This window comes from Hippopotamus amphibius, chromosome 2 (assembly GCF_030028045.1).
Source record: "Hippopotamus amphibius kiboko isolate mHipAmp2 chromosome 2, mHipAmp2.hap2, whole genome shotgun sequence".
Taxonomy (NCBI): Eukaryota; Metazoa; Chordata; class Mammalia; order Artiodactyla; family Hippopotamidae; genus Hippopotamus; species Hippopotamus amphibius.
In genome coordinates, this window is record NC_080187.1 from 197,833,190 (window position 1) to 197,850,149 (window position 16,960).

Genomic DNA, 16,960 nt, shown 5'->3' on the forward strand with positions numbered 1-16,960 from the left:
TCCAGTCCATTTGTAACTTTATTATGATACTGTCTTCTGGATATTTTACTAACAATCAGATTTGGGAACATGACCTGTTTGTAAAGTGGAGATTCTCTGTGGTTAAGAATTTATAATGATGCTAGGTCACCTGCTAAATTCAAGGTTGTCTTGAGAATTCCATGAACTATCACCAGGGATAGTAGCTTGGAAACATTTCTATTTGAAAATGAATCACAGTTTTTGTTTTTACTAGAACAGAACTTTATTTGCGGCATCAAGATTTTTAAAAATGGTTTTAAAGTATGCAATAAATTTTGATACATTAATCTTGATATATTTTTTTCCATATGAGAAGATTTAAAAAAAACAAGGTCAAGTGGCTTGTAATCCAAACGAATTGTTGAACTTGATAATTCGCTGGAATAATTTCAGCATTATAAATAAAAAATGAAGAAAAAAACCATTTAAATTAGGAGGAAATGCATTTGTAATACAATTTTGTCTGTTAAAATTTCTTTGATTACAGAGTAAACACAGGCTAAAATTATGTGCTTATAATTTCTAAAAAAAATATGACGTTCTTGCTTTATGAAAATGGCCCTATTTACTTCCAGCCATAGAATGCATTTGAGATACTTTGCTATCTGGGACGGGAGGCTGTTCTGCTTGATACAGGTTCCTCTCGGACCATCAGTGCACACCTGGGAGACAAAGGAGATGATGGTCTGTGGCTGGGGGCTGGTGGAAGTGTCTGGTCTCATTAACACCCTGTTTATCTGAGTCAGAGAATCATCCAAGTGAATGAGTCAGAAGAAACGCAAGCTTTATATTTTCTCAAGTTCTGTTATCTGCTATATTTCACAGAAGCGATATTTAAACAATCATGTGGTAAAATCCTATTTTAATAAAAATAGTTTTCACATTCAGTTCTACATGAGAACATTCCAAAATGCATTGGCCCGTATCAATATTACTTTGCTCATGTGGAGAAAATGTACAGATGTAAAGATCCATGTACAGATAAACATGTGTACATATATTTGTATATATTCAATATCAGAGATGTTCCTACTTCCTTGTCTGTTAGCAGTCATTTTATTTTGAAATGCAGAGATTTTTCTTTAGGAGTGTAGTATGTGTTCACATCTGATTTGACAAAATCTGATGGTCAGCACAAAGCACCTTCTGATTGTTTGATACTTTACAAAGCATCGTTCTGGAACTCACAACAATCTTACATGACAATGAAAGTGTGCATGCTTATTTTCCTTTGACAGATGAAGAACCAGGAGTCCAGAGAGGTGAAGTGTGTTGCTTCAGTTTAAACATCTGGTAAGTGACAAAATTAGCGCTACACCTGGTGGTTTCCTCTGAATGCTGGTTAACACAAGTGAAGGTAAGACACCGGGTGCACGGATCTGTGAATTTCTCTCCCTAAGCTGAGCTGTTGATGTGGTGTTTGGAAAGTGGTTTTGCTTCTGTCACAGGTGAGATCCCTACCAGGTGCTGAAAGGTACCCACTATGTTAGACCCCCACAAACTTTAACCGAGAGCCAGATGCACTTTTTACAACTCTCAGAGTGTGTGTGTGTGTTTAAGAAGATTCATAACATATACTTACAATTATCCTTAAATCACCAAGATACCACACTGAGAAATAGCTTTATCTTTTTGCAAGAGCATTTTCTATATAATCATTCCAATAGAGGCATAAAATATATAAATACAGTCTTGGCACACTTATTCTTTGCAGGTGCACTGGAACACTTTCCCTTTTGCCTTATTCTGCTTACCCTGACTTTTGACTGTTTGAAAATTCCTTTCTACATCTCTAAGTTCCTTGAGGATGGGGACTCAGCTAGATTTCCTGGAAGCTAACAGCTCTCACCCCAGGGCCTAGACAGAGCTGTGCATATTGCAGGCATTCAGTAAACCCTCATTGAATGCATGCACAGGATTTTTATGTACTTCAATTTGGCTGAAGTAGGAATCTATCTGTAGCATTTTGCCTAAAGAGTTTTGGATTTATAGCAAAACATCGTTTTCATAGTAAACAGTTCTTTTTTAAAAAAAGCATAAGAAATATGGTAACAAATTTAGTACAAATTATGCATTTTAACTATTCTTTGGTTATTTTTAACAAATTATTTGGTTTTTTTGACTAAAGTGAAATACTAAAAATATAAAAATGCAACTACAGAAATTAGCTTAATCTGTAAACATAATAAACCCTGTAAACATATATTTACTACATAATTGTGCAAGTGTAAAGAATGACTAGTAAAGGCGAGTATTATACATTTAACTTAGTTCTTCAAGGCATATTTAGGAATACTGATCTGTCGAGCTTTAGTTTGAAAAGGAATTCTTTTCACTAAACTAAAACAGTAAAGAGTGATGACTCTACCAACGAGCCATAAGGATATTCAGGCAAGAGGGAGGTGCTGATAAAATACTTTTCACCCTTCGCAAGTCTGAATCTGCTTCACGTCTTATGAACCACTTTGTTTAGTAAAACCGCATGTTAACAAAAGCCAAATACTTTTTAAAATGAAGAAGTAAACAGCTTTTTGCAAGTGAGTCAGTTGACTAAAAATATAGGTAACACACTTTCCAAGATTTTTCCAAAAATCTGGGCGGTAACTTGCAGTAGGCAGGTCTACAAAATAATAACTAGCTGCAGGCAGCACTGAATATATTGTAGTGTACTCAATATTAAAGCTTTTTCCCCCAATTTCAGTTTTCCTTCTCAAAAAGCATCAAACTTTTCACATGACACATCACAAATATTTCACAGTTATCATTTCAGTAGTTTATGAAAGAACTGCCTGGCAAATACTGTAAAAGAGGTAAATGTCAAGGACAAAACTCACGATTTCAGGCGCACAGGACTTACATCCTAGAGTGTGAACTCAAGATAGAACAAAACCACTGTATAAAAAAGCAACACCTTATTTAAGTGAATGAAATAATGGAAAAGTTGTCATACTATTTCTTCTAATTTTTTGACATGATTTTCTCCAATATTTGGGAAGCATCGATGGCCAAGGGTTAGTAAGTAGTTCCCTGGAAAATTTTAATCCAAGATTTTGCTTATTAAAAAAGTGGCAGTAAAACACCATAGATTGTTACTTGTAATCTAATCAACGCCATCAAAACCCTGAGTGTTCTCAATGGCCATCTGAAGTTTATCCCATAATTCTTCAAACGACTCATAGGGTGGCAAGTCCAAGCGATTGAAGCTGAAAGAACAGAGAGGGGCTGGTTATGACGGACACTGACAAAGCAAGTTCCCACAGCAAACTGTTCACGGCACAGCTGTTTGTGATGATAGGTTCCAACAACACGGAAAGACCTTTTCTCCTCAGGGAGAAGGAAGGCTTAGGATTGGACTCTAGGCGTGGACTCTCCCCGTGAATTCTTGGTGGTGACCTCTCACCTCCACCCTGACCTCCAAATGTCTGGGTTCCTGTCATTTGAACCTTCAAAAGGGAATGTTCTAGTCCCTCTTGGGATGGCTCATCATTCATGTGCTGGAGGCAACATATGGTCAACAGTTTATCTTTTTCTTTTTTTTTTTTTTTTTTTGTGGCCGTAATGCGCGGCATGTGGGATCTTCGTTCCCCAACCAGGGATCGAACCCGTGCCCCCTGCAGTGGAAGCTCGGAGTCTCAACCACTGGACCACCAGGGATGTCCCCTGGTCAAAAGTTTAGATGGGTCTCTCCAATGTTCAGCTACCTGGACTTCAAGCCCAGGCCTGCCCACTAAAGAAACACCTGTTCCTGGGTTGGTGTCACTGTCTCCCGGTCTGCTTCCTCCTCCCTCCCCTCTCCACCCACTGCCCCCCCCCCCCCCCCCCGACCCCATATCTGCCACCAGCACAGCACAGAGGGAACTAGACCTTCTGTACCCAGACTGTTAGAGGACCTCCTCCCTCTGCGGACTTGTTCTCTAGGGTCAAGGAAACTGCTTACCACGTATGAGCTCTTGGCAGCTTCTCAGGGGTGCCCCACTGCTCAACTGTAAATGACTGTGGTCCATTCGAGCCTAGAAGGAAGAAGAGTTGCTTTGGTTCATTTAGTCTTTACAGGAATTTCTGGGCATTTCACAAATCATTTTTGCTAATGTAGAACTTAAGCACATGGAGAACTCATCTAGTTTCTTTAAACTCAAAAGAAATAATGTTGTCCTGGGCCTGACAACAACAGCCATGAAATGAGGACTCCTATCAGTTCATTTGTGACCATGGTATCACTCTGCTCTGGGGGGCGTGTCTGAAGGGGCTTTTGCTGTTTCCCAGCCCTGCATTTCCATATACCACCTCTGTCATACACAGAAAATGTGCATTTTTTGAGTCCCATTGAAAACAGCTTTTTTTTCTGATTATTTTTTGTCTATTTTTTTTTGCAGTGAGAGTATATAATGAAAGATGTAAAAATCACCTGAAATCCACCATTAAAGCTGAGTAAACATCCTATCATTAATCTCTTTGTGCATGTGCATCTGTATAGGATTTTGTGTGCATGGAATCATGTTATTCATGCTACATTTTTCTCTTATTATGGACATTCTTAGAAACTTTTTTTACTTTTGGAATTTTTGCTTAGCTATCCCTTCTTGAATTCTCAACATCCTCCAACCACCCAGGTCATCAATGCTGACAACCCAGTGAGTCACGTTCCATACTTTTCTCCATGTCTTAGACTCATATCCAAATATGTGTGTGTGAGCGTAACTGTCAAAAGCAGCACTAAAAATACGTAATATTTTCCATATTACTGTCTTCTCAAAAAGCACTGCTTTTCACACATCACCCATCACAACTGTGCTTATGGTTAAAATTTCAGTACTTTTGTCATTGTGTTTTCCGTGACATGGACTCATACATATTTCCCTGCTTCTTGCTTCTCTCACCTAAACAAGCCATCTGGAAAACTCCCTGTGAGTCAACCAATGTAACTGCAACATACTTTTTATTGGCTAGATAATACTGTATTGTAATATTAACATTCTGAAGCAACTTCTACGTCTTTTGTAAACCCTTAAGAATTTGAATTTATAGTCTAACATTAATAACTCTGGACCTGGGTGTGGGATATCTCCCCCAGATTCCAAAAAAATTCATGATATCAGTGGATGGCTGTGGGCCTGGGCTGCATAAAAGAGGGCAGGGGAGCTAGAGATGGAAGGGGTGTTTGCCCTGCTCTGATTTTCTCTACCAACTGTCTAAAGTATAGGAGAAGAGACAGGAAGGGGGTCAGGTGAAACCACTGGAAAGGCAAGTGCAGTCAGGCAGGGAATGAGCACACTGGTGAGCCGCACAGCTCCGGTCTCACCCTCCTCGCTGGGAGTGGGCACTCTAGGGGGAGATGTGGCAGCTGCGCGACAGGTTCTGCAAACAGATATAAATGAAGCCTGACAAGGAAACCAGGTTTGCCAAGGAGCGGACAGCAGGGCTCCAGTCTTGGCTCTACTTTCTGTGAAAGATTTGTTCTTCTTGGTATCTTTAAAAGCAAGTACATGTCATTCCAATAAGCAAAATATTTAACTTTGTTTAGTCCATTCTTGCCCCCAAACGTATTCTACTATGATACGCTCTGTTTTTTGTTGTACACTGTGGAACTTTACACACTGCCTGCCCTAAACCATCACACTACAGGCAGTGCTTTTTCTGGAACGGAATGCAGAATGGGAATCAAATTTAAAATTCAAGAATGGAAAGTGACTCGAGTCCCTTCATGTTTCCAGTTTTCTCCTTTGCTATCTGATTAGAAAGGGTACAGATATTTTGATCTACTTCAGTGTACCTAATAATAATCATTTTAAAATCTTAATTCTTTTTGATTAAGCTAAATATTTGCATAAATGATACAAGCTTGAAGACTAGTCGTCCATGAAAAAGACAACTGGCATAAGCTCCATTTTTCCATCACCTACGGGAAATCCTTACCATACAGTTCAGCAAATCCATTCATGGGCACGCGGGATGTGCCAGTGACAAACTGAAGTAATCGTATTCTTTTCTCTGAGTCCATCTTTAACACAGCCTGCACAGGAGAAAAGCAGCACTTAGGAACAGCACTGGGAAACACAGTAGCAAAACTATCCTGAAATGCATGCTATCAGAACTTAGCTACAGCATTAATGATCGCTTATGAAATCTGCATGGGTGATTCACAAAGTTTTTGAAACTTCATTTCCAAGGCTACATGATAACTCTCTGGAATGGGATTATACCCTAATAAAGTGACAAAATTTCCTCTCGGATGTGACTCACAGCTTTTTAAAAATTGTATTTACTGGTATCATTGAATGGCATACACATTTCTCTATAACATGGAAAATCACACCCCAAGGAGCCATGCAGGAGTCCCAGAGAATATACTGCAGGTTATTACAAGTTCCCTGGAGGAGTCCCTACTGTAGTAAGGAACTGATGCCTATCTCAGCTGTCATGGCCACTTACTACAGTCTGCACATTTTACTTATCTAAAAATATGTATGGAGGTTGGGACCATATCCAGAAAGTAAATGTATGTAAGTACAAAATCAAAGATAATTTTTGCAGGGCTGTATATATTTTTGTCTTATCTATATGTGATCCACTAGTATGGCTAAATATGATTGAATCTATTAAAAAGTAATTTATGAAAATGGAAGCTTTCCATTACCTTCCAAAACCACTGGATGACTGGATGATTTACACTGTAGCCATTTTTGTACTTTGTGTGTTCTTTCCAGTCATTCACATCCACGTCTCCCAAGCCACACATCAGAAGCTACATAATAAGAAATGTCAAACTGTAGACAAGAAAAATAATGGATACAAAGGTCCTGTTTTAAGATAAGAATAATATTTCTTACCTCTAGTTCATTTTCATCAAAAATTTTGATGAGATCCTGTGGTATCAGTTCAAAAAATCCCTAGTAGAAAGAATATATTTAAAACCCTGGTCAGCGGGGTCAATGGACAATCACATACTTTGGCTTCTTCACTACACATTCATGGGCTCTTTACTGACATTTCAATGTTGGCAAGAAAATGTACATGTCTGTTCCCTCACTGATTCCTCAAAGTGGCTATTTTAAAACTTCCCTGCACTTTTTAAGCCTCCTTCTCCTCCATGTCACCCCTTCTTTACAGCAGATAATTTCTATTTGAGAGAGAAAATAGAGGCAATTCTGCATGATGGAATTCCCTCAACCTTCTGCATTCCCACGTACCAACCAGCACCAACACCGTGAGGGCCTCCTCCCCACTGTTGTGGAGGGAGGGACCACTTCCTCTCTGTGGTTCATCTGCTTCCTCAAGGATGTTATCACTAAACTTTCGTTAGCTCACTCCTGATGCATCTAAATTTGTTCAAGCCTTATCTACTTTAAAAACAAAACGAGAAAGCATGCCCCTCTTTCTGCTCTCCACGTTCTGGATAGTGTTACTACGCATTTCCCAATCCACTTGCTCCCCCCCATCTATCCCTCGACCACTGCAGGCTGACCTCTTCATCAACGCTTCCCTGAAGGTGTCCTGGAGAAACTCAAAGACAGCTTCACAGCAACGTCTAAGAAATGCTTTCTAGTTCCCTATCTTACTTGACTTCTCTGTACTACGATATTGTCAACAACACCTTTGTTCTTGAAACTCTGTCTGCTGTTGGCGGTTTTTCTCTTATGTCTCTGTCTGCCTTTTCTGATTTCCACTGATGTCTCCATTTCTCGTGTCCATTCCTTAAATGCTGGTGTTCCACATCCCCACATGTGGCTATCCACGGTCACTGTTCTCACTGTTCTTTTGAATTTTCCATCTTGTCTGGTCCACAGCTCCACTACACACATGCAGATGATCCCCAGATCTCTATCCTTTAAATCACCCTTAGTTATAGTTCCCCTTTCCTGAGTGCCACTCATGTGCACACACAGCTCTCCTCCCACCATCCTTACCATTGCGCCCTGGGATTACTGCAGCGCTTCTCCAACCAGGCTCTGCTGCCCCTCTTGCCCTCCTCTAGCTCACTACACACCACTTCTGGAATGACCTCGGCCAAAATGTACATTGAATCCTGGTGTTTTATTGTTAACAGCCTTTAATGCCACCTTCCTCCCTCACTGGACTTCAGAGAAAACTCCAAACAAACAGGCCCCTTAATCTGGTTCTTCCCACCTCTCCAGGCTTAGTTTTACCTCTTGCACCCTCTTATCCAGTACAGCAGTTGCTGGTATTCTTGCTGACGTGTGCCTGGTCTGTCTTATTGCCAGACTTCACGCGTGCTGCTCCCTCTACTTAGAACTGCATTTCCTCCTTCTCTGTGGCTGGCCAGTCCCTAGCCTGCCCGTCCCCTGCCGCCACCTCTCCGTGCTCTGGTTTCTACCTCTCTTCTCTGCTCACCTAGTACTGCAGGCTTGCCTCTGTCCATTTCCCCCTTTAGATTGATTCTCTGCTCCTCGACAGCAGGACCTAGGATTTTTTTTTTTTTTGCCTTGCATAGCACCAGACACACAGTCAGTGCTTAGTGTTGAATAAATGAAAAAGCATGTGATAAATATTTAATAGAAGAATTTTAGTTAGCTTAGGAAATGAGTGCCCTGACAACAGCCTGAATGTCCATCAACTGGGAAGTTTAAATAACTTATGAATTTAGATTATGAATAAAATGCAGCCACAAAGAAAGGTCACTATGCATCTTGACATGTAAAGACCTCCAATACGTATTTGATAAGAGAATCACAAACCAACATGCATGGTGGGATCCTATTTTCGGAAAAGAAACAAACAGTATATCCCACCATCCCTCTGGCACTGTTGTTCCTTTGTTCACCCAAGGTTACTTAAGATGACGGGAGTGGGACTGGGAAAGGTGAGGGGGATCCGTGTAAAGCAGGACTGTTTATCACATGGACTTCTTGAATGATTGTGTTTTAACTCAACATCTATTCATTTAATCTTTCGTTAGTATGAAAATTAATTTAAAATGGTTTTAAAAAGTAAGTCATATACTACTTTTTTGCTGACATGATAAAGCCCAATATTTAAAACTTATGGACTGTACTTTGAAATTATAGAAGAGAAACAAAATGAATACCTCTTTAAAAGCAGCCATTTGCTTCTGGATTCGGTTTACAAATCGCCATTGTATTACAAGACTAAAAGAAACAAAACATTTCATCTTTTTCACAGGAAACAAGAAAAGCTGTTAAGGTACACGTATTCTGGTTAGAAACAAAAAATAAAGACTAGCTAAGTCCAAGGCAAAAACTGAGTATGAGTGAGTAATACGACATTATTATAGAAAAGAGAAAAGAACATTGAGGCTCTGACTCTGGGAGAAGAGAAAGAAGAGACAAAGACTCTTCTCAGAAAGAAGTACAAAATTATTTCCAATAAAAAACTTACAAAATATAGTAAAATACTTAGAACAAAATACTTACTAAATATATTCCTTTTTGTTCTTATTGGTGACAACTATTTCTGATCCACCATTTTTCAACTCATGTTGATGTGTCTAAAATTAAACACGATATCTTGATATGTTATTTTAGTGAAAAAAATTAAGTATACACATAGTTATACCAGAAACCTGGTGTTTTAAATTAAATCCTTGCAAAAGCTAAGAAAACTTGAAATATTAGTTTTACTCAGACAAATACAGAATGAGTCAAATATCAAAGAAGCAGAAATTCTTTCTGAGAGACAGCTTTTGTTACTGGAAAATAAATTTAAAAATAAGAGTGCAGAAATATGCTGACTATGTGCATTATTTAACATCTAAACTTTTATAACATTTCACTTAAACCTAAGTTCTAAAGTTTCACAATTTAGGTACCATTTTAACTAATCCAAATTTACAAACCTGTCCAAAAAGTTCTTCATCTATGACAAACCTGAGGTCCAATTCTGTTGGATCATTTTCAAGAATCCATCTTAGTGAATTGTAATACTCACTATCCTAGATGGGAAAAATTGCATATTTAAAATCTCTATATAGAAAGAAGATACCTGAATCTGCAGAGAAAGTATGCTGAGAGTCTGAATAATTGGACAAAAGATGAAAAGGTCAGTTGGATATCTTTTCCACACACACACACACACACACACAAGTATTATTAAATGACTAATAAGTATATGAGTATAAATGCACATATCAGTAGCATGGTGCCTACTTAAAAGTTTAGGAGCCTATCTCTGTTTGGAAGCAGTGGAGGTACAGATTTTATTATCCAGTTAAAGGGTCAGTTTTGAGATGAATCCTAATGCCCATGGATACTCAGGAGCACTCAGCACCTGTTACACATGGCCCAAGTTGAAGAAAAATCTCAAAATAAATACAAAACCTCAATTAACCAACTCCAATAACTGTGCAATTTTATGATTTATAAAGAATTATGCTGTTCACACTGATGATGTGTTACACAAATTGGATTTAATAACACTGAAGAGGTCTTGGAATCCATGTGTTCACACATTGCATGATGCTATTCAGCATAAGTTACAAATTTACAATCACGGATTTAATCCTGGAGTAGCCTGATCTCAAGGCCTTGCTTTTGGACTGCCATTTTGAAAACATATGCCACTCATCACAAATAATCACAACTTAAATACTGATGCAAGAGACACATAAAACTGTTGTACAGCATGTTGAGATATTTAGGGAGAAGTTTACTGATACCTGCAATTTCTCTGAGATGCACCAGAAAAATAAGATGGATTGATGGATGGGGGGTGAACAAGTAAGAATAGATAAAAAGCCAACCGTGGAATCTGTGAGGTGGATACACACATATCCATTGTAAAATTTTTTCAATTTCATTATATGTTAGAAAATTTTCATAATAAAATGTTGGGGAAAATGTTCATTTGTATTTTGGAACACTAATTGATTTCTTCATCATTAAAAGGTAAGTCTTTAAAATATTCAGTTGCTTGTTAAGTTATACTTTATAAGTGAAAAAGACATACCACTGATTCCATATCATGAAGTGTTATTGGCTTGTGCAGCATCATTTTGTAAAATGGGCGGATGAAAAAGCCTTGAAAAAAATCAAATATATTTAAAATGATTACCAAGTGAAAGAAATCAGATAAGTACACTTAAAAAAGTCTTATGCTTAATACTAACCATCCAACAGTTTGCCATGATAAACTGCCATCCCAGCTACCCGGCCAATAAACTTGAAGTAAGAGAGGTGATCTTCATTACACAATCCAGAGTTGGGATTTATCTGTAGGGTATAATTATCCCTGTAAAGATAACCACATTTAAATGTTTCTTTCTATATTTCATACAAAAGTTTTAATATGACAGATAATTGTAAATCATCTCCCTCTTTTCAGAGTTGTTCACCTCTATTAGAATCATATAGAGCATTGGATTCAATGGTTTTAAAAGTGGTCATTTTAGGTAGGACAAGAATAAGGATGCAGATGCAGAGAACGGACTGAAGGACACGGGGCTGGGGGGGCGGGGGGGCGAAGGGGAAGCTGGGATGAAGTGAGAGAGTAGCGCAGACATAGATACACTACCAATTGTAAAATAGATACCTATTGGGAAGTTGCTGTATAACAAAGGGAGATCAACTCGATGATGGGTGATGGCCTTAGAGGGCCAGGACGGGGAGGGTGGGGGGGGAGTCGCGGGAGGGAGGGGATATGGGGATATGTGTATAAATACAGCTGATTCACTTTGGTGTACCTCATAAGCTGGTACAAGAGTGTAAAGCAATTATACTCCAATAAAAAGCTTAAAAAAAAAAAAAAAAGGTCATTTTGGGAACTTCCCTGGTGGCAAAGTGGTTAAGAATCCACCTGCCAATGCAGGGAACACGGGTTCGATCCCTGGTCCTGGAAGATTCCACATGCTGCGGAGCAACTAAGCCTGTGCACCACAACTACTGAGCCTGCGCTCTAGAGCCCGTGCTCCGCAACAAGAGAAGCCACTGCAATGAGAAGCCTGTGCACCACAATGAAGAGTAGCCCCCGGTCTCCACAACTAGAGAAAGCCTGTGCACAGCAACAAAGACCCAACGCAGCCAAAAAATTAAATTAAAAAAAAAAATTTTTTTTTAAAAAAAGGTCACTTCAGTCAAAAGGTGGTAACAATCCAAATGTTACTGAAAGATAAATGGATAAACAAAAAGTGATATATACACATAATGGGATGTTAGCCTTCAAAAGGAAGGAAATTCTACCACATGCTGCTACATGGATAAACCTTGAGAACGTTATGCTAATGAAATAAGTCAGTTACAAAAGGACAAATACTGTATGATTCTACTTATAGGAGGTACTGAGAAGAGTCAAATTCATAGACACAGAAAGTAGAATGGTTAATGCCAGGGAATGGGGGAGACAGTGTTTAGAAGGTATAGAGTTTCAGTCTGGGATGATGAAAGAGTTCTGGAGATGGATGGTGGTGATGGTTTACAGAGCAATGAATGTACTGTACTTAATGCCACTGAACTATATATTGAAAATGATAAAAATGGTAAACTTTATGTTATGTATATTTCACCACAATTTTAAAAAGTTCTTTCTGAAACAACATTAGTTATAATCTCCCTTTTTTGGCACGTGATGTACATTTTCCTTGTATCGTATCACTCTGTTACTTTCAAAACAGTGATTTTCTTTCTGTATACAGTCACTGTAAAGGTACTTACGTAGCAGAATATTCAAACAACCCATAATAAGGGTTAAACATTTCCTTGGAAATCAGAAAGAACCATTCTCTGGCGACTCCTCCGTAATCTAGTCCCTTTTCACCATCAAACTCAATCCACAGTCTAGCCTTGAGGAAGTCTGCTCTCTTGACCCCCATAATTCTCCTGTAAGAGTCCTCAAGAACAGTTGCACGGCGAAGTTTCATTTCAAATTTGTTTGGAATGTCATTCTGAAAACCCAGAGAAGAGACACCGATGGTTTAAATCAATTCAACAGGACGACAAATTTCTCTTACGAATTTTATAAAATTCATTGTATTCTACCCTGTGCCCAAGATCCTTTTGCAGGGAAAACAGGACTAGGTGATATTGTCTGTATTTCCTCTACAGTATGAAAGAACTCATTCATTTTCTCTAGTCACTTAATAACATAGACTTCTGATTTTCACACCTGAAGAAGCAGGGACTGATGGTGGTAATAACACCCATGGGAAGGCATTTCATGCACCGTGTTTTCCATCTTAAAATCCAGTGAAGACCATTCTGTGACCTACAGTCAGTCTAGCCACTGCCTGGCACTTGTCTGCCTGTTGGCTCAGGCTTCTTCCTTGCCCTCCACTCTTCCTCCTTGGAGCCTGTCTGCTTTACTCACTAACAGGTGCTCATATTTACAGACTGTGCCAGCACTGTTCCCAGCATTTTAATAGGTTAACTCATTTACTCCTCCGAATAACACCAAGAAGAAGATACTGTTATTGTCTTCATTTTATGGATGAAGACACTAAAGTTACAAGTTAAGAAAGTCTTAGCGCCTGAGTCTCTGTTCTTAACGAATGAGCTACACTGCCTCACTCATCTTCTGTACATACTTTGCTTATATGACAAATGTAGATAGCTATGCTTTTAGGCAGCTCTTATTGTAAATTATATAGAAATATATATGAATATTTTATTCTTGAGTGCTTTGTGTGCAGTGTTCACGTGGAAACCATGAAAAGAAAACATCCTATTAATATTCTGTCACTTCAAAAAAAGAGGGTTAGCTCTAAGAGGAAAGAAAATCAATTTCACTCTCAGTATATTTAGGAAAAGTGGAAAGTCGTATAGAAACATAATAATATAAGCAGTTTATATATGCAATATAAGCATAACATAATCAGTTTCCTCTGCTGCTTATGCAATTTTAAAAAGTGGTAGGATTAAAGAAAAGTAATTTTAGAATTTTAGACACTAGGCACACAGTGCAGTTAAGTGACTCATCACCAAGCATTTACTGAAGGCCCACTCTGGGCCAGGCCCAGGCTAGGCAGGTACTGCAGTGGGGCCAGAGATGGGACGAAAAGGGAATAAGAAACATGGCATAAGATGTGGTCACGTCCTCAAGCAGTGTACAGTCTGGTGTGTGTGTGAGAAACAAATGTAAATGTTACAAATTCTGAGATTTAAAAGAGTAGGAAAAATTGCTAAAAATAGAAACAGAAGCAAAGTTTTGTAGGCAAAAAGACTGAGCTATTAATTGCAAGTGAGACAATCAACGAGGCTTCAGGAGGGGAAGGGAGAGAGGGACTGAGGGACCGGGACTGAGAGACCAGCATGCGGGAGGGGTCTAAGCCATTCGACAGCTGGACGGTACAGAAGGAGGAGAGAAAGGAGAGGAGGGAACAGAGTGAAAGAAGGTGCAGAAGCAGTCTGAGGCCACAGTGCAGACAGGGTGAAGGCTGACTAGGAGGAGCTGCCGAGAGGAGCCGCAGGCTCAGGCTGGTGTGTTCTCAGGGGTGGACACCGGCGCGTGGAAAGGGTGTGTTTAAGGAGAGACAAGCGGCACGCTGGTCAGTGGACGAGCCCTGAAACAGTCGGTGTGAGAGAAGACGAATGGACCGAGTGAGTGAGTGACAGCAACGGACAAGAGGGCTGGAGGGGAGGTTTCCACATCTGAGCTGGGTGGTGGATCACACATGGGTTCTGGAGTTAGGTGACCCTGTGTTCAAGTCCTGGCTTCACCTTGCACATCTTTTCTAAGGCATAATTTCCTCATCTATAAAACAGGGACAATAACAATACTGACGCTCAGGGAGCTGTTTCAGGACCTACTGGGATAATGCATTTCACGTGCTGACACAGCACCCTCATTCCTAACCAATGAGATGCTACGAATGAGGCGGAGGAAAAGGTTAAGGACAGCTCAAGGCTCCGGAGCACTGGAATAGACACTTTTATCTCTGTCATGGGGTTCTGCTCTTTTGCTGTGATGTGTCCAGACAGGGATTTTATTTTTTAAGTCCTGCTTGGGACACTTTGTTAAACTAAGGATTCAGCTTCTCAGCCTCTTGAATCTCTCTTCCTGGAACAGCTTCAGGCCTCTTAAGCTTTCTTTCATAATTTTTATCTTTTTATATACCTTTGTTGCATCCTGGGTAATTTCTTAATCACCAATCCGATATGTTATGTGAATTAAGAGCATGGACTCTGGTGCTAGACTACTTGGTTTGTATCTGGCTTTGCCACTAAAAACCATGAAACTTGATCACAATGCTTAATTTCTCTGAGCCTCAGTTTCTTCAACTCTAAAATGTGATAATAATAGTCCCTTCATTATAGAGTTACTATAGAGATTACACATGGGTAATATATGTAACTTGTTAAGAAAAATGCCTGGTATGTAGTGAGAGCTCAATAAATATTACTGCTTTCATTATGGGTTTTGTATTCTGTGACCTGCTGCCCCACCAGCCATTAGATACTGTAACATATTTATAATTGTTCAGACTGGCAAATGGAGAAGCTAGTGCTTCTATTCCACCAGTTTATTGTCATTAAGAATGAAAACATTTATTAGACAAGTAACTCAAAATAGACTTAAAATCCCAAAGAATTTTAAGAAGTAGAAAACACATTTCCAGAGTGATTTTAACACAAAGCTATTATTGAAAATGAATTTAAAATATTGATGATATTTTAGGATTTTATCAAGGCATACAATATTTGCACTAAAAAAAGATCATATTTCATTTTTGTTAAATTTTGGAGGAGAAAATCTGTGGAAGCAGACCCACCATCTTGAATCTGGAAAAGCAGGCTTCAGGCTTGGAAGGCAAGAAAGTGTAACCCAATATAGCCACCTAGTGGCAGTACTCCTAAACTGCAGGGCAAGGGGGAAAGCACGAGCAAATTAGAAAGGCATTAAAAGATGGTCATCACCTTCACAATACAGAGGACAAACTAGTGGTTACCAGGGGGAGAGGGGTGGGGGGAAAGGGTTATTATGGAATTATTTGAAATCATTTGTTTGAAACCTTTGAAAATTGTAAAACAATATGGAATTTAAAGAATCTTTCAATCAATTAATTACTCAAAAAAAAATAGTCACCACCAACAGAAATGAAATGGGCAGATGAGTTTAGTTCCAAACATACTGAACTTGTGGTGACAGAAAAAAGCGTAGTGAACATTTCTGATAAGCAGAAGGAGACAAGCAAAAAAGGACTACTCCAATCACAGCTGTACTTTCCTATTATGCAGAGATATATTATACTTGAAGCTGTAAAGAATGATTAAGACTGGAAAACAATAGTCAAAGCAGAAAAGGGATCCACAGTGTTCTCCTACACAGCAAAGTCCAGGCCTGGGGATAACCTCCTGAGCTCAGCTTCTATAAAATCCACATCCCACAAACCCACGAGGAAACCAGGTTAGAGCTCTTGAAAAGCACACTTCTAATATTTTTCTATATTACAAGGTATATTGAAAACTAAACACATAAAATAACTGTGGTCTCTAATCATATATTACAGCTACTCAAAAAATACACATCCTTTCCCTATAAGAAACTATTCAAAGTTGTTAATATATAGAATAAATTCTGTTACTGTTTAAATGCATTTCCCATGCTTTCAGTCTATATGACAATCATTCCTGAGAAATCATTATAAGTATCACTAACCTGCTTCTTCAACTTTCTTCGGAAGAACTCATACTTTCTTTTGTAATCCCTGGAGTAGGGCACTGCCTTGAGTTGAAAATTTTGGAAAAATAAAGATTGTTTAAGTTGTTTTATTCTGAAACAATTAAAAAAACTCCCCTCTGGGTATTTTATGAACATAAGTTAAAGGCATTAAAAGAGAATATTTGGAAAGAAAAGTTTAATTCAAAGAGAAACAAATACAAAACTTTAAAATTTTTAATTTCTCTGTTTAAGATAAAATTGTATTCAGCAATTCCTATGGCTGTAATTTTCATCATGCAATATTCTTGAAATGCAACAGGCCAGAAGCAGGAAATGTCTTCCAAGTAGCGAAATATTAGAAATGAGAATTTCCATT

At 38.8% G+C, this 16,960-nt stretch overlaps 1 protein-coding gene across 6 annotated transcripts in view; it reads right to left on the reverse strand.

The window, feature by feature from the left end:
• Nucleotides 1–237: 237 nt before the first annotated feature.
• The window catches only part of NEDD4 (NEDD4 E3 ubiquitin protein ligase), a 124,452-nt gene continuing 107,729 nt past the window's right edge, over nt 238–16,960 (reverse strand). For all 6 annotated transcript variants that reach the window (XM_057722394.1, XM_057722399.1, XM_057722395.1 and 3 more), the window contains 12 exons: nt 16,582–16,647; nt 12,642–12,871; nt 11,102–11,223; nt 10,942–11,012; nt 9,833–9,928; nt 9,411–9,484; nt 9,065–9,125; nt 6,849–6,908; nt 6,656–6,763; nt 5,935–6,031; nt 3,959–4,031; nt 238–3,224 (listed from right to left, as the gene is read on the reverse strand). In XM_057722394.1, coding sequence (XP_057578377.1) covers nt 3,122–3,224; nt 3,959–4,031; nt 5,935–6,031; nt 6,656–6,763; nt 6,849–6,908; nt 9,065–9,125; nt 9,411–9,484; nt 9,833–9,928; nt 10,942–11,012; nt 11,102–11,223; nt 12,642–12,871; nt 16,582–16,647 — 1,161 coding nt within the window. In that variant the 3' untranslated portion in view covers nt 238–3,121. The remainder of the gene's footprint in view (nt 3,225–3,958; nt 4,032–5,934; nt 6,032–6,655; nt 6,764–6,848; nt 6,909–9,064; nt 9,126–9,410; nt 9,485–9,832; nt 9,929–10,941; nt 11,013–11,101; nt 11,224–12,641; nt 12,872–16,581; nt 16,648–16,960) is intronic.